The 23,528-nt window shown below is 35.9% G+C and overlaps 1 protein-coding gene across 1 annotated transcript in view; it reads right to left on the reverse strand.

Annotated features, from left to right (window-relative positions):
• Wnk3 (WNK lysine deficient protein kinase 3) overlaps nucleotides 1-23,528 on the reverse strand; it is a 266,752-nt gene that overhangs the window by 128,247 nt on the left and 114,977 nt on the right. The window contains exons 8-10 of the mRNA XM_023707818.1: nucleotides 20,916-21,213; nucleotides 18,503-18,696; nucleotides 18,128-18,262 (exon numbers count right to left, since the gene is read on the reverse strand). Coding sequence (XP_023563586.1) covers nucleotides 18,128-18,262; nucleotides 18,503-18,696; nucleotides 20,916-21,213 — 627 coding nt within the window. The remainder of the gene's footprint in view (nucleotides 1-18,127; nucleotides 18,263-18,502; nucleotides 18,697-20,915; nucleotides 21,214-23,528) is intronic.

Here is a 23,528-nt window from a genome sequence, read left to right on the forward strand (position 1 = left end):
TTTTAAAAATCAGCATGATATTGGCAAAAAAACAGACTGGAGGATCAATGGAATAGATTAGATGATGCAGAAGCCACCACAAACACACTCAGCTGCCTTATATTCAAGAAAGGGGCCAAACATGCTTACTAGAAGAAAGATAGCTGCTTTAACAAATGGTACTGGAAAAATTGTCTCTCTACATGCCGAAAACTAAAACGACCCAGGTCTTTCACCATGCAATAAGGTAAAGTCAAAATGGATTAAAGATCTAAACATTAAAACAGAAACACTAAGTCTCCTGGAAGAGAATGTAGGAGGAAATCTTGAAGACAAAATGGTAGACAAAGAGTTCATCAACAAAAATCAAACCACATGGGTAATACTGGAAGGAATTAACATCTGGGACCTCCTCTTATTGAGACATTTTTGCATGTCAAAAGAAATTACCATCAAAGTGAAAAGACAAAGGACAAACTTGGAAAAAATCCAAACTAATAAACACTGAGAAAAAGGATTGCTCTCTAGAATATACAAAGAACTAAAAAACATTAGGGCCCCAATATTTAAAGACCCAATTCAGACATGGGCATCCGAGATGAACACACACTTCTCAGAGGATGAAATTATAGAAGAAAATAAATATATGAAAAAATGCTCCACATCACTAGGCATCTGTGAAATGCAAATTAAAACAACGGTGAGATACCATCTCACTCCAGAAAGAATGGTTATCATAAAGAAATCACCCAACAACAAATGTTAGAGAGGCTGTGGGGAAAAAGAAACCCTTCTCCACTGCTGGTGAGAATGTAGACTGGTGCAACCATTATGGAAATCAATGAAGAGATTCCTTAAAAAACTAGGGCTGGAAATCCCATTCAAACCAGCTATCCCCCTACTGGGAATTTTTCACAGAGGAACTGAAAACGTCATATCATAGTGATATATGTGTATCTATGTTTAAAGCAGCATGATTTGTGATAGCCAAATCTTGGAAACAATCAAGATGCCTGTCACCTGAAGAATGGATGAAAAACATGTGGTGTTTTTATACAATGGAGTATTACTCAGCTATAAAGAGTGATAAACTCAAAGTCTTTATATTTAAGTGGATGCCACTTGAAAATATAAGTGAAATAAATCAGACCCATTATGTATAAATATCATATAGTCTCTCACGTGTAAGAATTCAGAAGAAGAAATAAAAATAGAATGGTATAACACAATTAAAAGGAAAGCAAGAACTTAATGATTAAACAATGAAAATAGGGCAAGTAGAAAAGCTAGAAAACATGACAAGGGGGACAAAATCATACATTTATATGTGCAAGATGGTTAAGGCAATGATCCTGAGATTCTTCAGCAGGTTTTTGAAACTAGCAGTTAATTGGTAGGATTCTCACCCTGAGTAACTATATATGCTGATATCTGTGAACTAAGCAACTGCATTGAAGATAGCAATGTGTAATATTAGGGTCATACGTGGAATGCCTGTCATTCTAGTCTTCTAAATATACACCACTCAGGGGGCTGGGGAAATAGCTCAATAGAATAAGCACCTGCCTGACAAGCATAGGGTCCTAAATATGCACTGCTGCTCATATCAAATCAATTAGTGCTATACTGTCTCTCAAGTAAATGTTTGTTTAAATAAAACGGTAATAAATGAAAACAAGAGACAAGAAAAAAAGTCATAGGACTGTCCTGCTACAATGCTGTATATGGTTAGATTTCTAAATTTCCATGTAAAAATATGTAATTGTTTATTCTTCTTTTTTAATTTTTTTTCTTTTTTTTTCTTCATATTCTGTAGGGATTTAAAGTTTAACACATCAATACTTGATGGAAAATACCTGTTCCAGGATCTCAGGATAAATCCTGAGGGCATTTCACTGACCTTCTCAAACCAAAAAGCTACAACTCTTGTTGCATAAGTTCTGCTTTACCTTGGTCTTAACCATCCAGTAGAAAAGTATGAAGATGAAATATAGGAAATAAAGCCATGTTATGTTGAGCTGTGGGGGACTCAGGTCAATAATTTCTGACATTGCCAGTTAAACAGAAGACCCAATGCTATTATGGGCTTCTGTACTCTTTTAGAATATTTTGCTGACTTTACACACCTATAATATTCAACAACGGAACTTAAAAAAAATTGGGGTATAACTGTGAATGTCCATTTTGTATCTGTGTATTCAAAGTGGTTGGGATAGATCTATAGTTGCATTCTCTTAATGAATAGAATGATTTTTTCTAATGGTGTTTGTAAGTAGGATCACAAGTCTGCATCTTGTACAGCAATTAACCACTAAGAAGAATATATGCAGTGTATTATTTGTTGAAACTGTACTTTCAATTTGATTTGAAACTGTCTCATTGCTATATGTTTATCAATAAAACTTTGAAAAGAAAAAAAATTTGTGAGCTACAATATAAAAAAAAATTATTGAAAATGTCCTATTAATCAGTTTTGAAACTGTCTCATTGATATTTGTTTCTTAATAAAATAAAATAAAAAAGAAAGGAGCAGTTAATGCTAAAAAAAAATACCTGTTCCATGTTATGTCTAAGGCATTTAATATTCAGACAGATACTTACGTTAAGCTCAACAGCCTATGTTTTAGGGTAATAATATAATTAAGCTTCTCTTCTGCAGGGTTAACAACTGAAGTCTGCAGACCAAAAAATCAGAGAAAAAGAAGGGCTACAAGGTTAGCCAACATTTTGACCCTAGCCTTTCAAGGTCAGTGAGGACTCAGGACATAAGAAAACCTTTATTGTAACATCCTGTAACTCAGTTGTGTCCCAAATTTTCTGATCAAGGAGATTATGAGGCCACAGAGGAAAGTGATTGATGATATAGAGTGAGCCTAAGGAGAGTCACATGGAGAGAAATCATTCTCTCAGGCTTTCACAGAGAGCAAACTGGTCCAGCAATGGCCCTGACCCATCCACATGGCTGACAGTGACAAAGGATCTTCAAACTGCGGCACAGGGTTTCAGGGTAAATTATGAGGGGATTGGACTGACCCTGTCAAATGCAAAAGCCACATTTCTTGTTATATAGGTCTTGATTTATCTTGGTCTTAACCATCAGGAGAAAAGTATAAAAATGAGGTATGAAAAGTAAAGCCTTATTAATATGCTGAGATAGAAAAGGCTCAAGTCACCAACTTCTGACCTTGCCAGTCCTATGGATAACCCACTACTATTATGGACTACTGGACTATATTCGATTATTTTGTTGAATTCATGCACCTACAATATTTTAATGGCAATGGAATACCCATCTCTGACAAAACTAAACAAAAAAATAGGGTACAAATGAAGGACTATTTTGTATCTGTATATACAAAACAGGATAGATATACAGCTACTTTGTCTTAATTCAATGAGAAGAAAGATTTGTAATAATGGTGTTTGGACAGGATACCATGTCTGCACCTTGCACTATGAATAACCACTACAAAGACAACAATATGTTTTAATTATTGAAACTGTCCTACTAATCAGTTTTGAAACTTTCTCACTGCTGTTTCTCAATAAAATTAATTTTAAAAACTGAATGGGAAAAATACATAAATCTTAATTGCATAACCAGTTGTGGTAGACCATACCTAAAATCCCAGCACTGTGCAGGCTGGTACAAGACACTAACTTTGAATTCAAGGCCAACCTGGACTGCACAGTGAGTTCAAGTTCAGCCTGACTTACACAGTAAGACCCTGCCTCAAAAAATCTAAACTTCCACATAAAATGTTAACATCCTACTCAGTAATTGACAGAACCTCTGAAAAAGTATCAAGTATGTAAGAGAAATGAAGTACAGACTAATACCTCATATGAACTTAAAATTCAAAATATCCTCAACAGTGATGCATGCCTATAATCTCAACACTCACGGGAGGCTGAGGCAGTATGATTATTCTAAGTTTAAGGCCAGACTATGCTACATAGTGAGTTCAAGCCCAGGCTGAACTGTTTAGTGAAACCCTACCTCAAAAAGACTAAATAAACAATAAAAATGAAAACAAAAAATCCTTAACAAAATATTAGTACAGTAAATCTAACAATGCATATAAAGTTATATACCAAGACCAAATGAAGTCATTCTAAGAATGCAAGGATGTTTTAATATGTAAAGTCAATGTAAAAAAAAATAAAGTCAATGTAACCTACAAATACGTCAACAGGTTAAAAACATATGGTCATATAAAGTAATGAATAAAGATACCTGAAAAAGGCAACCTCTATTCACAATAAAAATTCTCACTGAGGACTGAAGGCTGTCACCTATCAGTAGGACATTCAAATACTACGCATATGGCCCTGATTTCAGTCCTTAAGCATAGCAAAATATAAAAGATGAAGAAGGGGCTGGGGAGATGGCGCAGTGGATTAAGCACTTCCCTGCCAAGTGCAAGAGCCTGAATTCAATCCCCGGTTCCCCCCCCCCAAAAAAAAAGATGAAGAAAAGAAAAAAAACATGAAAGGAGTGAGGAACAGAGAGAAACTACCTCAATAAGAATCATCTGTGAAAAATTTATAACTAACATCATACCAACAGATGAAAAATTTCATATTTCCTTCTAACACTGAGAATAAAGGATTCATTTTTACTATTTCTTATTCAGTGCAGAGTAGAAGACATTTTTTAAAAATTTCGATTTCTTGGCACTGGGAATTGAGCCCAAGGTTGTCAGACTGAGGTACAGTTTCAGCCCTTTTTTCTTTTGAGACAGGGTCTTGGTACATTGCTAAATTGCATGGACTGGACTCAAACCTGCAGTCTTCTTGCCTCGGCCTCCTAGAGTGCTGGAATTGTAGACATGCACCACCATGCCCAGTTTGGTAAAAGATTTTTTTAAAAACTCCTTCATGGGCACTTCTGACAAGTCGATTTATACAGAACAAAATCAAGTACAGGTGTATTCTTCAGTGCTTTCAAACAAGTTGACCAAAGTAGAACAGTACAGTAACTTACACTGTTTTGTAACTGAAGGGACTTGTGTGTTTGCCTCTTAGGAAGAATCCCTCAGGGACAGATTCAGACACAGAAATGTGAGCTGCCCTGCAGCCGGTTTGTGATCTCCTGCAATCTTGTGTTCCTTTGCATATTGAACACAAAGACACTGCACACATCCACCTCACTGTCACAGGCACAGATGATTATGTACAAGACCAGCGGAGGATGCTATGGAGAGCTCTCCCCAATGCCACAGTTTCTACCTGCAACTGCATTCCAAAGGAATACACATTTTCAAGCTGTATAAGAGCAACTGGCCTTGATCAGAGTAACAGTCTAAATATCACACCAGACAAAAACAGAATCTTAATTTCCCAATTTTCAACACACTCTATGAAAACATATTCCTTTGATAATTTAAGAGAAAATGTACCCAGAAAAATGAGTTGCAAATCTAAGGCTAAAATACCGAGGATAAAATCACAAAGATTTGAATAAATGAAAATATACATCTAAGAAATAAGAAATAAATGAGAAGAAAGGTTTGCACTAATATTGTTTAGATAAGATACCATGTCTACCTCTTGTCCTCTGAATAACTGCTAAGAAGACAACAATATGCAATGTATTAATTATTGCAACTGTCCTACTAACCTGTTTTGAAACTGTTTCACTGCTATTTTATCTTTTTTCTCATTAAAATGAAAATTTAATAAAGAAATAAGAAATAGAAACATTTTCATCTGAAAATTAAGTGGCACTGATTTTTTTCTTTCTTATTTTTACAGATAGGGTCTTGCTATGTATGCCAGGTTAGCCTGAAAATAACAGTCCTCCTGCCTCAGCTTCTCAAACTGCCTGGATTAGACAGTACAGAGTTTATTGAGTGTCCTAGTTGCCCATGCTCAGCTCAAACTTGCAAGCCTTCTGTCTCACCCTTCCAGTGTGACCGAATACAAATGGGCTGCCTTTGCCTTTTCACAGTGCTGGGAACTGAACCCAGGGCCTCAGGTCTATAAGCAGCCTCTGCTCCACTAATGAGCTGCACTTCAGCCCTTTTTACTTCTATTATTTTCTTTTGAGATGGGGTCTTGCTCAGTAGCCCTGGCTGGGTTTGAACTTGTTGTCCAGAGGGTTTGAATTAGGGGTGCATGCCTTGTAAATCTGTACTTTTTTTTTGAGGCAGGATCTCATTATGTAGCCCAGGCTGACCTTCAACCCACGGCAGAACTCCTGAATGCAATTATTATTGGCATGTGCCAGGTAGTAGGCATTTTTACCAAAACAATATGACAAAAGAAATATACAAGTTAGAAAACAACCAATAAAGCCACATCGATAATCTCAGCAGTTTAGGAGCGTCGCTGAGGAGAACTGAAGTTTAAGGCCAAAATGGACAACAAGACTTAGTTTCAAAATAAAATTATAGGAAAACCAATGTACTTCACCAGAAGAACACTTTCTTACAATGCACAAGGTGCTAGATTCAATCTTCAGTAACAGAGAAAGAAAAAGGAAAAGGAAAAAAAGAAGCCATAAAATTGTCTCTAGAGATTACATGATTGTCTACATTTAAAAGTCCCATATAAAATATAAAAAAATAGAAGTCACAGCATTTTTAGAAAGAAAAAAAAAACAACAAACAAAAGACCCTCTCCTATAACTAGTAAGTTTAGTATGGTCACAGAACTTAAGATCAGCATGCACATGTGTCTTAGTTACTCTTCTCTCGTTGCTGGGACAAATACCCGACACTCAAAATGAAGGAAGGAAAGGTTTATTTAGCTCACAGTTACTGGAGGTTTCAGTCCATACTCATCTAGGTCCAAGGCAGAGCAGCACAGAGCAGAAAGCAACCTTTCATGGCAGCAGCAAAGAGCAAGAGAGCAAGGGAGGGGTAGCAGCAGCTCAAGCAGCTAGCTTCTCTTCCCACCTTACATTGTAATGCAAATTACCTGCCCCAGGGTAGGGGAAGTACTCACACCTATGGGTACTTCCCAGTATTTACCCACCTATGGGTAATCCCAGCAGTACTAAAACCCATAATCCCAGCCTTGGATCACACATAATCCCAGTGGATCATGAGTTAACACAAACTCTAGAAGTCCTCACCCCATGACTGCATGAGGCTTTGGGGGGACAACTAGACAAAAACCATAACAACATGTATGTGCACACACACACACTAATCACATTTCCACAGACTAACAAAATATCAAAATTGACATTAAAATACCTTACTTGCCAGGAAAATTAAATACTTGGGTATAAAGCTAACACAAGATATTCAATATTTATGTACTGAAAACAATAAAATACTAATAAAAAAATCAAAAAACAATATAAAAAATGGAAGATATCTAATATTGATAGACTTAAAAATCCAACATAGTAAAGATATTAATTCTCTCCAATTTTACATATAGGACTAGTGAAAGTCCCATCAAAATACCAGCAAGGTTTTCTTAGACAGACAAGCTTTTTCTAAATTTTATCTGTAAAGATAAAAGTCTTAAAAGAGCTTAGAACAATCCTGAAAAAGAATGAAGTGGGAAAATCACTCTATCCAGTATTAAAACTGTCTTAAAGCTACAGTAATCAAAAGAGTGTGTAATTAACAAAGGGATAAACACATAAATTAACTAAAGAAAATATAGAAGACAAAAAAAAAGAAAATACAGAAGACAGAAGAAAGACCTATACAAATATACCAACCGACATTTTTATAAAAGTGTAAAAACAACTGAGGAAAAGATGGTCTTTTTAACAAACGCTGCTAGAGAAAGTGGAATCTTACAGGCAAGAAAATCTAAAAAAAACTTCTCATTTTAGATCTTAAAACCATATACAGGAGTCGGGGAGATGGCTCAGTAGAATAAGCACTTTCCTGGCAAGCGCAAGGGTCTGAGTTCAATCCCTGGTTCCGAAAAAAAAAAGACATACTGAAACAAAAACTTCAAAAGTATAAAACCTTTAGGAAAGATAGTAGAAAATTTCTAGGATCTAAAGCTAGGTAAAGCATCCTTACAGCTCTCACCAAGATAGAATGAATTTCAGTGTAAAGTCCTGGGTTTGATACTCAGCATTACAAGTAACTAACCAAATAATAAATAAGTAAATCAAAGCAGAATAAAGAGGAAAAACTGGACCTCATCAAAATTTGAAACTTAATTTTCTGAAAAGTACATGTTTATATAAGGCACAAATTATTATACTGCATTAGGTGGTGTACATTGTATATAGAAGCAATATATAATAATCGTAACTTAAAGCCTAGAAAGAATAACTGGTTCTTATATTTTAAGATACAATAAATATAATATTAACTATACTGAAAATGAGAATTATGAGAACATAAATTAATATTCACTATATATAAAATATATATAAAATTAAGACTAAATTAAAATTCACATTAATGTCCTCAGATATACAGAAAAGTGTTATGGATATAGCATGTTCAGTATCTTGCTTATGGCATATATCTATCAGTTATTGAATTGTATATGCTAAACATATGTAGTTTAATTTATATAATATTATACATGAATAAAGTTGTTTAATAGTAGAAAACAGCCAGGCATAGTAGTGTATGTCTCTGGGAGACTAAAGCAGGAGGATTGCAAGTTCAAACCCTGCCTAGAAAACTAAGCAACTTGGCAACACTATTATCTGAAAAATAAAAGCAATAAAATACTTGGAATGTAGTTAGTGTCAAAGCCCCAGGTTCAATCCCTGGTACTAAAAGGGAAAGAAACATCAGGTAACAGGTACCATCCTTTACTTGGGTGGCAGCCACCCATGCCATACTTTTTAGTAAATATACATACTTTAGCATAATGAGTAGTCTGCTGTGTGAAAAGCAGTATTTGCATTCATCCACTTGGTGTAAAGAACTGCAAGGTATATGCACATGAGTCAAAAAGTAAACAAGTGTTTTTTACCCATATTACATGACACATTACATTTTTATTTCTTATATGTATAAATTTTTGTCTTATAGAATTAGCACAATTCAGTAAAGTATCACATGAAAATCTACTTTTACAACTTCAGGAGGACATTAAAAATAAGGCATCAGGTGACTTGACAACTGATGATAACTTGGATCATGTATGCCAAGGAAGTTAACAAGATATGACAAAGAAGTACAGAATGAAAACCTTGACTCAGATGAGAAAGAAAACAGAAATACAAATAAATACTCGACTAATCAAAATGTTACAAACTGATCATGTATTCTACCACAGTGCTTTAACCTCAGAAGTAGGATAGAAATTGTTATTAGGTTCTTGCCAGGGGTGAAATCTATTGATAGGAATTCCAACACTCACAATAAATATTAGAAATTGTTTGTAACGGATGATATGCTACAAGATGTTTTGAAATACACTAATAATGAAATATAAATAAATCATTCTGTACACCTCAATAGTAATACAATGGCCTCTCAAGTTATGACTGGCCTGACATGAATAACTTGGATTATGACCAGAATTTTAATTTTAACTTAAAACCAAAGTAATGAGTTGTGACCCAAATGTCAGCTGCTTGTGCTGACATTCATATGGTCTCAGATACATATTCAACCCTTAAAGATTTCTGGAAGCAATATCCTAACATCTTTTCCTGTAGGTGGTTAATTCAGAAATCCTAGGCTAATGTCTTTCAAAGCACACTGAGATCTGCATGTATACAGAAGAGAGACTTTGAAGGCTGTGTAGAGGAGCCTGAGCCTTCAACTGACAACTTGAATTACAACTAGCACTTTGGAAAGATTGAATTTGTAAATCAAGGGTCCACTCTACTCAAACAATATATTTATCATGACACCTTACTATCTGAACTAAAAGCCTTCATAGCTGGACTTTATCATTTTAATCATCTGAATATAAAGAATTCATGGAGAAATGACAGATATGTTGCTGAGAGATTTAGGACAATAATGACAGTCAAAAGATTTGGTTTCCTTTGAAACTGTCTACATTTTAATGACAAAAAGACCTACCAGGAAAGAAATGAAAGTCAACAATTTGGCTATTACTCACTCATTTCTGGAAAGCTTTGTTTCAAACTATCAAGCAAATTATACATTGTCAGAATATATGACAATTGACTAACAACCTATATTATTTCATGGATATTGAAGCTTTTGACAATATATGCCAAATAAAGCCTCTAAATATGCTATAAAATATATTCCTAGTAGATGCAAATACATTTTACATCTCGAATTTAAAAATTTATCCTGGAACTCAGCTACCACATCTTAATTCATGCAGCAATAAACTGTAAGCTGTGGTGAACAGACTTGTACCAATTTCAAAATGTCCTATTTGATAATGTCACATTTGATTCACTGGTTTCCCAATAATGTTACATTTGCTAAAAGAAAACCAACTGACCCACACAGGAACTATTTCCAAGAACAAAGCCGATATTCCTGATGAAATGTTACAAATTCACAACTTAAGGATTAAAGAATAAAGAGGAGAAAGGAGAAAACATAGGAAAAAAGATAGCGGTAAAAAACATGCAAGTATATACACAGGATGGCTGAAGTGATTGTACTAAAAATTTCCGTCGATTTTTGAAAATAGCAGTTAATGTGCAGAATTTTCACCTTGACTAACTCTGTATATGCTGATATCCACAATCTAAGCAACTACATCGAGGACAGTAATGTGTAATACAAAAACTATGCTTGAATATCTGTGGAGTTTTTTTGTTTGTTTTGGCTACTTCAGGTTGCCTTAAGGATGGGTATGGTGCAGCTTCTAGAGCTGGGAATCAAACCAGAGTCCTATACGCCAGACTGCATTTGCCCCAGCAGTGCTTTAAACAACTGAGCTATCCACCAAAGGCCCCTATGCTTGAATATCTGTCATGTTGGTCTTCTAAATGTGTATGGTTTCTGATGTCATATCAATTATTACTATACTCTCTTTAAAATAAATTTCTTTTAAAAAAAGGTTAGAAAAAGGGAGACAAGAAAAAATTGTTTCTTGAAAGCAAGCAGTAATATTCAATCATATGACCAATCTTACATAAGTATATCTGTTAATCTGAGCAAGAGATTTGACAATAAAAATAGATAATATATCAACCATTGTCAATGAACTATTACTGTTTTGAAAACCTATAACACATGTATTGTTGTATGTTACCCTGTTTCTGTTTCTGTTTTTTGTTCTTGCTTTATTACTTTACAAAATGAGGTTAAATTAAAAAAAAGATTAAAGTCACAATGGCCAGTTTTGCATATTTCTCCAAGGTAGGAACCTTGAAATTATTGGTACCACCCTTTTGAGATTTCCTGTGTAAATAGCCATTACCTCATTGGCCTAGGGCATCCTTTCTCTTTGCATGAAGACTAAAATGAAAGACTACTAGGACTAAGTCTAAAGATAAGACTAAGACTGCAGATTATTGACCAAAGTTAATGATACCATCAATATGCCCTTCCTAGTATTGGATATTACTGAAGCAACAATATTTGTAATCTTATTAATTGATCATAATTTTGTCCCACGCTGTACCGACCTAATGATTTTGCTCTATAAAATTTTTGATATGTAGACTCCTTTCCAATCCATTTGAGACCCTTCCTATCTCTCACAAGCTATTTTCTAATCCCCATCCTATTCCTGAATTCTTTTACACAATAAATTTTCCTACTTTTAATCTCCATGTTCCTCCTTAGAATTCATTCTTTGACTCCAGGGAACATAAACTCAGTGTATTTGATATCATTTTCATTATAGTTCACATAGGAATTTATTTCTGCTGTTATTTTCTAGGTCTCGTACATAGGTAAACAGTTAATGTTGAAAATGTCGATGTTTGGGGCCTGGGAGATGGCTCAGTGGAATAAGTGCTTCCCTGGCAAGTGCAAGGGTCTGAGTTCAATCCTCGGTTCCACAAAAAATTAAAAAAAAATTTTTTTAAAAACCCAAAAAAAAAGAAAATGTCAATGTTTAAACAAAAAATTTAATATTTTATTTAAGTGCACTTTAATAAAATTAATAATTCATCAATAGAAATATTTCTAAAAAATAAATGTAGGTGTCATACATCCCTCATAATGTGCCTTTAAAAAAATTGCTGTGATGCCCCCAGCTACTGGTGAATGACTGAAAGCCTCGACAATAAATTAAGGTACAACACAGGATATTTGTTCAGGCCTATCACTCACAATTATACTACTAGTTCCAGGAAGAGCAGTTAGGAATAAAAGAAACAAATGATATCCAAATTGCAAAGAAAATTAAAACGATATCAAAACCCAGATCTTATTATACAAACCCTCAATAATAACACACACACACATACACACACACACACAATTTGAGATAATATAACAATTGAGTAAATTTTGAGGATGCATGAACAATATATAAAGACAGTTGTATTTGTGTATTTAATAAGCAAACAGATGGCAATTTAAAGGCCAGACTAGACAAATTAGCAAGCCTCTACTTGTTATGCCTTCTATCTAGACATTCCCCCAAAGCCTCATGAGGTCATAGGTGGGGGCTTTTCAGAGGTGGGTGGATCTAGAGTGTGTGATACTGGGATTGATTCATGGTGTGATGCCAGGATTGAGAATGCCCTACCCTGGGTGTAAGTGCTACCCACCCAAAGGGCAGGTTGCCTGGATAGAATACAAAGGAAAGAAAGGGGGGTTTTGTTGTTTGTTGCTTGCTGCTTGCTGCTTGCTGCTTGCTGCTTGCTGCTTCACTGCTTTGCTGCCTTCCTGCCATGAAATGTTTCTCCTCTGCAATGTTTTTCTACCATACCGACTTGCCTTGGATCCAGCCAAATACTAACTGAAACTTGTACAAACCATGTTCTACAATTAACATTTAGTTCTTTAACTTTGGAGTTGGGGTATTTGGTCTCAGCAATGATAAAAATAACTAAGACACTGTCGTAAAGTAGTAAAAAGTTATTTTGCCAGGCTTAGTGATGCACAACTGTAATCTCAACACTTTCGTGGCTGAAGCAGGAGTAACTATAAGTTCAAGACCAGTGTGGACTAAACAATAAGACCCAATCCCCAAAATATATTAAAATTGGGGCTAGGGAGATAGCTCAGCAGTCTAAGAGCCTGCCTGGCAAGCGCGAGAACCCGGATTAGATCCCCAGTACTGCATGCAATGCCCATGCCATAGCATGTGGGCCACTGAAACTAGGTATGGTAGCATATGCCTGTAATCCCAGCACTAGGGAGACTAAGACAGGAGCATCTCTACGAATCTGAGCTGTGGAGCGAGACCCTGTACCAAATAAACAATCTTTTTAAAAATATATTAAAACTAAAACAACAAAAATATAAAATACTTTTTAAAAAGAGCTGGAGGTGTGGCTCAGTATAAAGAGCCTGGGTTCAATCCATACTACCACTGTATTTTTCAATCATACTGTGTATATAACAAATGCAATCTGTCCAAAAACATGATTATTCAAAGCCAAAATGCTTTGTGAAACTCTATATTTTAAAGAAATCAACTCTAGAACAGTATATACTTGTTGAAAGAAACTTTAGTTGCAGATATTTTTTTCTAAATCCTGCTAAGAGTTGGCATGCACATATCAGCGTTCACTAGAATTTATGCTCTTTATGAAGAGGAAATTTTATAAAAAATGCAAGAGTAAATTGTTTGGAATAATAATATATCAATATATCATCATTTAAAAAGCTCACTTAATGTAACACACATCTTTTATCTATAAACCTCAAAGGCAATCAATTTACCAGATATATCTAAAACACAACAGAAGTGCAAGAAAGAGAATAAATCAGATCTTCCATTCTTTCCTTTAATTCAATCAATCCTGAGTTTACTAAATGTCAATGAAGTAATCATATCCTTTTTCTCCAATTCTGACATGAAGGATAACTACCTTCACTGGAAAAGTTATCTAACCTCTTTAAACTAACACTTTCTTACCTATAAAGCAAAAATAATAATAGGACTTCTAGGTTTGTTGTGAGGATGGTATGTTTAATACCTTTAAAAAAGTGTTCAGGGGACTGAGGATAGTTCAGCAATGGAGTCCTTGCCTAGCATGTACAGGGCTTGGTTCAAACTTTAGCACCAGAGAAAGAAAGAGAGGAAGGAAGGAAAGAAGGAAGGGAGAGGAGAGGGGAGGGAAGGGGAGGGGAGGAGAGGGGAGGGGAGGGGAGAAGAGAGTGTTTAGTACATAAGAATCATGTGATAGTATTACTATCTCACAAAAGTCAAGTGCTTTATTATAAATATAGATTAAAAGAAACATAGATTACTAATATTTGAGGACTAAAAGATTTTGAGATGCTACACCAACCTTCTGCTCTTCAAATATGGCATACATACTCTTTCCTTAAGGTCACTGTACCCATTATTCCCTCAAACTGAAATTTTATCATTGACTCCTTCACTGGCTTACAGTGTTTGCTCAAATGTCTTTACCAATGAGACCTACCCTGACAGCCAACATCTTTGAAATTGCAACTATTTTGTTTCACTTTTGCTTTACATTCTTCTTACTGTACTTTGTACAGTATGATATAATTTTTATAATTGTTACTGCCTGGGTTACTTCCCAGTGACATAAGGGATTCTTATATTATTTTCACTGATACTGCCCAAGTAGTACTCAAATACTTGGGATTTTAATCATACACTAGTCTATTTCCTTCATGTTACAGATAAGAAATTTGAGAAGTAACTTCAATCAAGGGTACCTATGGGTAAGAAACTGAGAGAATACCAAAAACTGTGACCCTCAACCCAATGCTCTTTTGACTATAGCTCACTATCTCATTGATTCTAGAACATTACAAAAAACATCATAATCACTCACATTTTCCTCTAGGACAATTTAATTTGCGAATTTCTTGTCCTTGCAAATGCTGTTGTGTCTGAAGTACACATGGCTCTGACACGCAGTGGAAGCACTAAGTGTCAAAAGATAAAGCTCACTGACTTGGAAGGAATATCCCAGAGTTCTGATGCAGGGTCTGCTATTTTAATTCCAATTCTGATGACTTAGAAATGGATGCTAAGCTCATAAATGGCTGCCACTGTGGCTGGCCAGTAGACTGGATGCATGCTAATTGGTGCTGAACTATTTTTTTCCCCCAAAGGGGAAATGTTTGACTACATCTAATACCTGAAGCACTCGAAACTGATCTAAATGCTATATTACATATTGTTGTCCCATTGCCGCAGGTTGTAAGTGTTCTTGTAAAGGAGCTACAATCTGGACCATGTCTGGAAAAGTCTTTAGAATATATCATAGATGTTGTACAGCAATTAACCACTAAGAAGAATATATGCAGTGTATTATTTGTTGAAACTGTACTTCTGATTTGATTTGAAACTGTCTCATTGCTGTTTATCAATAAAATTTTGAAAAAAAAAAGAATATATCATAGATGAACTTGGTTAGGTGCCTGTGAAAGATTGCTGCAAGCTTCTTGAAACTTCTTTAGTAGACAACTGATAGGTGTTTTTTGGTACTTGCATATGAGATAAATGACTCATCTGATGATGCAGAATGAAAGCTGAGTAAGAAGCCTGACTTGAAATTAGATGTACAGTATTTGGGAAAACTGTACTGATAGATGAATAAATTGGACCTGGGGCTGAAAATGGACCTGCTCAGTAAAGCACAACTGCCCAGGAAGCTAAAGTTGTCCTCCACTGTTTTCTGAGATTTGCTATTATTTGACTGGGTCTGAATTTTTAGCTCTTTGTGTCCAAAAATCAATGTCTACCTGGAATGGATCCACTAAATGTTGGGTACTAAATAAAGGTGCAGTAGAATATGCCTGTGTTAAATATATGTTTTGGTCCAGTGTTAAAGAAATACTACCTTCGGACTGTGTTAGATAAGCTTGTTGTTTAGAAGTTCTTGCTACATAAGGTGGTACAGAATATAACTTCTGATGTGCAGAGTTTATAATGGGTACTTCCTTGCTATCAAGAGGGTTTACTGTATAGTATATAGTTGCTGAGTTATGAAAGCTGCCTGTTCAGTTGTCTGAACAGTGTAAGCAATTCTTTAAAATAAACATTTTCAAGAGGCAGTTTCTGATAAACTGTTCCATAGACTGCGGAGAGTAAGTGGCCTGGTGTGGAAAGGTAATTGAGTGGGAGATTGTACTAGATAAACAGGCTACCATTGGGCCAATGTCAAATAAGAAGGCTGTTCTGTAAGAGGGACTGGATAAGAAGTCTGCATAGAATGGACTAGAAGTGATCCCAGTTGTTGCACAGTGTAAAGTGGATATTCTGGGGCTGGAAGTGAATAAAAATGATGTGCTGGAGCCTAGATTGGGTAAACTGGCCATTCTACATAATTTAGGGGAAAAATCATTAGGGCTGTGATTAGGGCTTGTTCAAGGCCTAGGATCTTGCCGCGTGAGCTGGCTATGGTGCGCAAAAACATAACTCCATGTGCCTCTGGTCACAGTTCAAGCCTCAATGATCTCAAGATGCTGTGATACCCTAAGGCACGATTATATCAGCTGAAGACATGCTGGTTCCTAGAGAACCACAGAGTAATTTACAAAAAGGGGGAAAGGACAGACCACCTTATTAACTCCATAGACAAAAGTTTATCAGCGTCATCAGAAATGATCTTCATGAACATAAGATCCTCATTCGCATAAAGCCACTGCTGTCCTCAAGTCATCAGATAATCTCCTCATGGGTTTCCTCAATGTAAATGTGATCAATAAATACCAAGGTTCTGGCTGCTTTGCAGCCTTTTGCTCCCCATGAGTAACTGGTGATCTCAGAGCTCCCTTGCATCACTATTTCATCTCCTGCTCTTTCTTTTCACCATGCGCCATTAACACCTTGTAGAAGAATGGGGTCCACTGCAGGGGTCCCTAATCAATGACACCTTCACATGCCAGACAGTGGAATTCCCAAGAGAAAAGGCAAAGGATTTCAATATAACAGCTATCATGAATGCAAATGATCTCTAAAAAGAGGGAGCTGGGTGAATACAGGTTACCTATAACAATATATAGAGTGTGGGCCACCATGTTCATAAAAGAGACCCAGATAATCAATGTGCTTGCTTATGTGGGTTTTAAATAGTACATACAAGGGCAGGCTACAAAAAATAATATGTATTCAAAATGTACATATATCTACAAACAAAATTATATATTTGTACATAGAAAAAAGACAAACCTAGAAGCTACCTTCTAAAAGTTGTTCTAAATAGAGGAACAAGTGATTTTCTGTTTCTTCTTTATAACTTTACGGGCTCTATTTTTAAGTAAGCAAACAATACTTTAATAATAATTTTTAGAAAGTGATAGTCATTAAGCTTATTGAAGAACTATAATGAATAATACCAATCTCTTGAGAGAAACATGTAGGGTATTGGGTAACTAAAGAATTCACAGGAACTTAAACCATTTTATTTCCACAGTGCAAAAACACATAAAGGAAATTGTGGGAGGAAAGGGATAAACAGGTGAAGGCAAAGAAAAGGTCGATCACGTGTCAAGAGTTTACAATCTAGGCAACCAGAATGTAGTTCGGATATATGACCTCACAAAAAGACTATGTACTGATTGTAAGAAATGAATAATGCCGACTTTACAAGTCTAAAGGCAAAACTTCTTTTTTTTTTCTACAGAAGTAAACATGGGGGCCGGGGAGATAGCTCAGTAAAATAAATGCTTGCCTGGCAAGCACAAGGGCCTGAGTTCAATCCCTGGTCCCACACAAAAAAAAGTAAACCTGAACCAAAACCAAGTGAAGAATGTAAATGATTGTGCTGGAAATTATTACAGACTATAAAATATTATTCCTGATTAAGTGCAACACATACTCCTCCACATTCAAACCAGGCAGGAAAAGTTTGATACAAAGAACAAACTACTATTACCAAGAAAAGAGCAAGTTCTAAATAAGTCTTTTGTCCATAAACTCAGTTTTCTCTTGCTTCTTCAGTTACACAAGCAGTGTTTCAACACTCTATGTTAGTGTTAGATATATCCTCAAGACAAATGTCTTGAATGAAGAAAAACATAAACTTTTAGTTTTCAGTCAGTGACCTTTACCTAAACTCTGATGAATTTATGCAACAGATGCATTGCTTCTCAAAAACATCTAGGGAGGATTAATTTGTTTAAATAAATACAGAGCCTCTAAAAATGTGTCCTACCTTTATATGTGAGACCTTCTGGACAGTTAATGGGGTAACTTGAGGCTGTGAAACAACTGCAGATCCAGGGACATGGACAGTGGACTGACCTTGAACCACAGGCAAAATCTGGGGCTGAGTCAGCTGTGGCTGCAACTATTAAATAAGATAAGATTAAAGGTAAATTCTCCCATTTATGGTAAATATACTTTTTTTTTGAAGCAAAGTCTCAGTACATAGTTTAGGCTAGCTTTGAACTCACTATGTAGCCCAGGCTGGCCTTGAACTCTCAGCACTTCTCCTGACTTAGCCTCCCGAGTGCAGGGATTACAGGCATGTGCCACCATGTCCAGCTAATATACTATTATATACTTAAAATATAACAGTTCTCCTCACCCCTGAAATTTGCTGGCAATGTCCTACTAATTGTTGAGATGGATAAATCGGCCCTGGAACATTTATGTCAGCTTGCAGGACGTTAGAAGTCATTTGAGAGCTCATCATCTGGTTTGAAGAATATGGTAAACTGGGCTGGCTTGAAGAATCTGAATGTATAGTTGATCCAGCTTCTGCTTCAGACAAATTATCACCTATAACACATAAAAGAAGCAACAGGTAGAAAAGAAAACCTGAAACAATGTCTAAGTGATACAGATAATAAATGTTTCTATAATGGATATTATTTTTATCTTGACAAACAAAAAGAACTTCAAAAAAGTATGTACACTGAAGACCAAATAAAAAAACAATCACATAAAAAATTTAAAAATATTTTAAAAAACAATCATGTAAATGCTACATTTAAGGAATGAAATGTTAACATTATAGTACGACTAAAATTTCCTTCTTTCCTTCCTTCCGCTCTCCCTTCCCCCCTCTCTGTGGTGCTGAAGATGGAATCCAGGGCCTCATGCACGCTAAGCACACATAGTCTGCTAGGTGTTCTTCACAAAATAAAACCTAAAAACAAAGAATCACATAAAAATCAACTCTATTCGTTAGCCATTTCACATATCTCCCTAACTAACTACACTTAGCATTGGAATTTCAGTAAAATATGTCATAATCACTTTTTCCTAGGAACTGGGTAGAAAAAAATACTATTTGTAGAACATATGTTTATTACTATGTAAATACTGTGTACTTCCAGAGAAAAGAATGTATTATAGCAGGAAAAAATAGAGAAATTCTTTTGGTGATACTGGGGATTGAACTCAGGGCTACTGAACTGAGTTATATTGTTATTTTTTGAGACAGGGTCTTACTACCTCACTAAGATACCCAGGCTGGGATTCAATTTGTCTTCTTCATGCCTCAGCCTCCTAGAGTTCTGGGATAACTGGTAGGTGCCTGACAAAAAATGGAGGGCTTTTGTTTATATTTCAATCAAAAACACAGTCTTAACATCTAGAAAAGTCCTTCCTTGAGGAATAAATAATATCTTTAGCTCCAAATTTCCTTTACTAAAGGATTTAAATTATACCCTTAAAAGTGTTAGGAAGGGGGCGGTTGGGGAGATGGCTCAGTAGAATAAATGCTTCCCTGGCAAGCGCAAGGGCCTGTGTTTAATCCCCAGTTCCATCAAAAAAAAAAGTATTAGTAGGACTAGAAATACATCTATGATCCCAGCATTCGGAAGGCTGAAGGAGGAGGATCTCCATGAGTTTGAGGCCAGTGTAGGCTATATAAGTGAGTTTAAGCAAAGCCTACACCATATATTGAGACCCTGTCTCAAAAACAAAAAAACAAAAAACAAACGTGTAGTCAAGACTGGATGCGGTGGCAAATACCTGGAATCCTAGCTACTTGGGAAGATGAGACAAGATTATGAATTCAAGGCCACCCTGGGCTACATAGTAAGACTCATATTTTAAGATAAAAGAAATATAAAAATGAGCAGGGATACAGTTCTGTAATAAAATGCTTACACAGATGCCTTAGTTCAAATCCCAATATCAAGTAAACTTTACTTTTTCTCTGAATAAAAATAGTGAATATAATCCTTATGCAAATCACACCTTAGACAAGACATTCAACAGAACAGTTAATTAACTTATTTGTCTTTCAGAGACAGGGTCTTGTTGTACAGTTGAGGATGGCCTCAAAGCCAACAATCCTCCTAACTCAGCCTCCCACGTGCTGGGATTACAGACCTGAACCACCATGCCCAACCTATTTATTTTTTGAGATGGCACCTCAATATTTTTCTTGGTCTCAAATTACTGGGATCAAGAAAATCTCCCTCTTCATCATCTCAAGTGGCTGAGACTATAGGTTTACATCACTGTGTCCAGCCAGAATTTCTTAACTTTATTGTTTTTGTTTTTAAATTAATTTATTTATTTATTTATTTATTTATTTATTTATTTATTGGATATAGGATCTTGGTACGTAGTTCAGGCTCACTTTGAATTTATCAGCTGGCCTCTAACTCACAATGATCCTCCTGCCTTGGCTTCTGGAGCACTAGGATTATAGGCATATACTTTTTATGCCCAGTTTTCTCAATTTTATTTGATTTCATTTCATTTTTTGAGACAAGGTCTTGCAATGAAGTTGGCCTTGCACTATTGTAGCCCAGACTGGCCTCAAACTCATAATAATCCTCTTGCCTCAGTGTTCCACATGCTGGAATTACCGGAGTGTGCCAACACATCTGGCCCAGTTTTCTAAATTTTAAAATAAGGCTACTTACCTTATTTGAGATATTATAAAGAATTTACAGAAATGATAAATAACAGAATACTTTGAAAAACACAGACATGAAACTTAAAGACAACTTGCTTTTTCAAATTGCATCTGTTTTTACCTCTCACAGAGAAACAATCCTGCTGTGGTTTTCTTTGTAGAAGTTGTTGTTTAACATGTTGATCAACTTCAGTTTCTTCACATTCCACCCTACTGTACTGAGGAGGAGCAGGGGGCAAAGTTGTAGTTTGGTGCTGAGTCAATACAGTTCCTATCATAGACTTGCACTGTGAATCTCTGTGTTCTTCCGAACAACCAGCAGACTTCTTCTCTCTGGACTTCTTTATCAGGGTCACCCGGTCTCTAATGGATTTAGCTACTGCTTTGGAATCACTTTCATGGAAGAACCCAGACTTGACCTATAAACAAAACACAATAAGCAAGCTAACATTTAAGAATTTAGCCTTTTTTGTCACTACCAACATTATTTTATATCCAAAATTCAAACTGTTATAATCAAAGATATACATATATGCAACAGACTTTAATTGATACTAGAAAACTATCAGTATTACCAAACATTATTAAAATACTTTCAGGCTGTAAACAAAAGTAAGCAAAATCTGATGTTTCAGTATGGTACATGTAGCCTTATTACAAATAATTTATGGCTTCCATTAAGTTTTGTGAAAGATTAAGACTTTCATCATTCCACAGTGTCTGCAAAGTTTCCAATACTGAGCATCAGAAAGATACATGTGACTAAATTACTCATTTTTCCTGTCTGAGCACAAAATCTGCGAGTATGAGATGGATATAAACTTAAAATGAAATGAAGTAAAAGTGAGATGCTGAAAAAGCTCTGAAGGAGAAACATATGCCTCTCTGGATTAAACAGAGAAGGTGTCACAGAAAAAATAAATTTGGATCTGGATTAAAGCCAAAAGAAGAATAAGCAAGCTACTAAGGAAAGCACAAAAAAAGTCTGGAGTGAAGATCAACATTCTGCGAAAAGGGAAGTAATTATCACAGCAAAGTATTATATCTTGCTAGACACTGGAAGAATGAGAAAAGAGGAAAGGGCTCTGCTTTGCTGTCCCAGAGGAACAGGGCCGAGAGGTGGAGAAGATGCTTGAGGAGGTAAAATGGCATATCATTCTCAGTCTTACAGTCTGCCTTTGAAAGCATATCTTGGAGCTGGGCATGGTGGTACGTACCTATAATCCCAGTACTCAGGAGGCTGAGGCAGTAGGACTAATGTGAGTTTCAGGCCAGCCTAGATTACATAAAGAATTTAAGACCAGCCTGAACTCTACAGTAAGACTCTGTCTAAAAACAAAAGCATATTTTGGGAGTCCTACAGACTTCCAGAAGTTTTATGAGTTGAAAAATGATTAAAATGCTAGACAAAACACACATGCCCAATTTTGCACCCCCCTCAAGATTCAAAACATTAAAGACCTCAAACTAAGTGGATTTTAAAATTATAAACCCACAATAACAGGGACAGTGAGAGAAAGATATGGCATATTTAACAGCTTAGAATAGACAAAACCAAGCTAGCAACCTGGTAAAGGTGAACTATAGCAAAATGAGAATCATTACTCTTTTTACTTAAGAGGACTTAGAAAGCACAGGAACTCGCAGCACTGAGTACACTTCCACAACTGAGGATAAAGTCAAAAGAGATGGCTAAAATAAAGAAGACTAGGTTAGAGTTCTGAAAATCAGACAGGTATCTACACCCTACTCTCTATTCCACACCTTTGCATGCTTGTTCCTCTCTTCCCCAAAATCCAGTTTTCTCTTCTGGGAAGGAAAAAAGATAGTATCACTGGACTATAGAACAACAAGCACAGTTGAAGATATGACTATCATGTTAAAACTATGACACAATTATATGTAACTGGACGTCGAATTGAAAAATGGCCCTCTTCACTACTTGGTTAACAAAATAATAAACATATATACAGGAAGAATACTGAAAGATGCTTCCCTAGAGACTTTGATCAACCTAAGATGAAAGGTTTATAAATGTCTTTAAAGATGTCCAGTTAACGGTCCACCCAAATATCCTACCACAGTTAAAGTTAACAAGTCCTAGGGGCCAGGGAGATGGCTCAGTGGAATAAGCGCTCCCTGACAAGTGCAAGAGCCTGAGTTCAATCCCCGGTTCCACAAAAAAAAAAAAAAAAAAAAAAAAGGAAAAAAAATAAAGTTAACAAGTCCTACACAAGCAATCCTATCATCTAGTTAGCTTATTTATTCCTGTGGTAAAAAACATCATTGCCCCTCAGAGATGTTCCCTCCTAATCTCAAACCTGTCCATATGGTGAGAAATCACTTCTATCATTGTGCAAGCTATATATAAGGCTTGCCATGCCAGCCCCACCCGCGGAGCATGCTGAGACAGCGATTGAGACTGGGCATAGTGGCACACACCTGTAATCCCAGTGCTTGGGAGGCTGAAAACAGGAGGATCACTACTTACATAGTGAGACTCTTGAACACCCTGTATTAAATGCATAAAAAAGAAAGAAAGATGACCTTAAGCTAGGGAGACTATCTGGGTGAAGCTTTAACTAGTAGATGACTTGTAAAGGATTCAATACGGCATTGCTGGCTTTCAAGATGGAGTAAGGGGTACATGAAAAAATGGAAAAACAGCTTCTAAATGGTGAAGGCAATCTCCAGCTAATATCCAGGAAAGAAACAAGAAACTCAACTTTACAAC

The sequence above is a fragment of the Octodon degus genome, unplaced genomic scaffold, assembly GCF_000260255.1.
Source record: "Octodon degus isolate 3935 unplaced genomic scaffold, OctDeg1.0 scaffold00314, whole genome shotgun sequence".
NCBI lineage: Eukaryota > Metazoa > Chordata > Mammalia > Rodentia > Octodontidae > Octodon > Octodon degus.